General features: G+C 43.7%; 1 protein-coding gene across 1 annotated transcript in view; it reads right to left on the bottom strand.

Annotated features, from left to right (window-relative positions):
• Positions 1–1031, bottom strand: part of chmp1a (charged multivesicular body protein 1A) — a 20516-nt gene extending 19485 nt beyond the window's left edge. The window contains exon 1 of the mRNA XM_060928548.1: positions 924–1031. Within this exon, the coding sequence (XP_060784531.1) occupies positions 924–930 (7 nt within the window). The 5' untranslated portion in view covers positions 931–1031. The remainder of the gene's footprint in view (positions 1–923) is intronic.

Raw genomic sequence — 1031 nt, 5'->3', positions numbered from 1 at the left:
GTGTGTGTGTGTAAGAGAGTGTGTGTGTAAGAGTGTGTGTGTGTAAGAGAGTGTGTGTGTATAAGAGTGTGTGTGTGTAAGAGAGTGTGTGTGTGTAAGAGAGTGTGTGTGTAAGAGAGTGTGTGTGTGTAAGAGAGTGTGTGTGTAAGAGAGTGTGTGTGTATAAGAGTGTGTGTGTGTAAGAGAGTGTGTGTGTGTAAGAGAGTGTGTGTGTAAGAGAGTGTGTGTGTGTAAGAGAGTGTGTGTGTGTAAGAGAGTGTGTGTGTATAAGAGAGTGTGTGTGTAAGAGAGTGTGTGTGTGTAAGAGAGTGTGTGTGTGTAAGAGAGTGTGTGTAAGAGAGTGTGTGTGTAAGAGAGTGTGTGTGTGTAAGAGAGTGTGTGTGTGTGTGTGTAAGAGAGTGTGTGTGTGTGTAAGAGAGTGTGTGTGTGAGAAGCTGAACAGACCTGAGTGTAAATAAAGTCCATGTGAACTCTGATGTTTATTTATAAACAGAGTAAACACGGATCAGGGTGTGACTCCACACACAGGCTCAGGAATCTCGGGCTCATATCTCACTCACTAATAAAATAGGCATCCTATCTAGGGACCCTCCCCAGAGCTGCTGAGTAATGCTGGGTTGCTGTCAGCGCGTTCCTCACTCTCACTCCCTCCGTGTTCTAGTGCACGACACCCTGTCCGCATTAACGGCACCTTCCCAGCGTTTATTTCCCTCTCGGGACTGTGTTCTGTCCTCCAGAGATAAATCAGTGTAAATTACTGCCGGATGTGATGATTTATGATAAAATAACACAGCGCTAACATTTAGCAGGTTAGCTTCCTTCGCCAAATTAGCTATTTTAGTCAACACAGCGATCACACCAACTCAACATAAACCGAAATATTGAATAAATAATAATTTACAAGCAAAAACATTTGTCCTCACCGTCCATGCCTGTGTCCGTGAATAATAAACTACAACACTGTTAATCTTAGCGTTTGTTTATTTCTGATCCACAGCCGCAATCTGCTCACTTCCGCCTTCTCCACCTTT

The sequence above is a fragment of the Neoarius graeffei genome, chromosome 8 (assembly GCF_027579695.1).
Source record: "Neoarius graeffei isolate fNeoGra1 chromosome 8, fNeoGra1.pri, whole genome shotgun sequence".
NCBI classification, from domain to species: Eukaryota; Metazoa; Chordata; class Actinopteri; order Siluriformes; family Ariidae; genus Neoarius; species Neoarius graeffei.
Note: the sequence above shows the minus strand (reverse complement) of the source record. Positions and strands in the feature narration are given on the sequence as shown.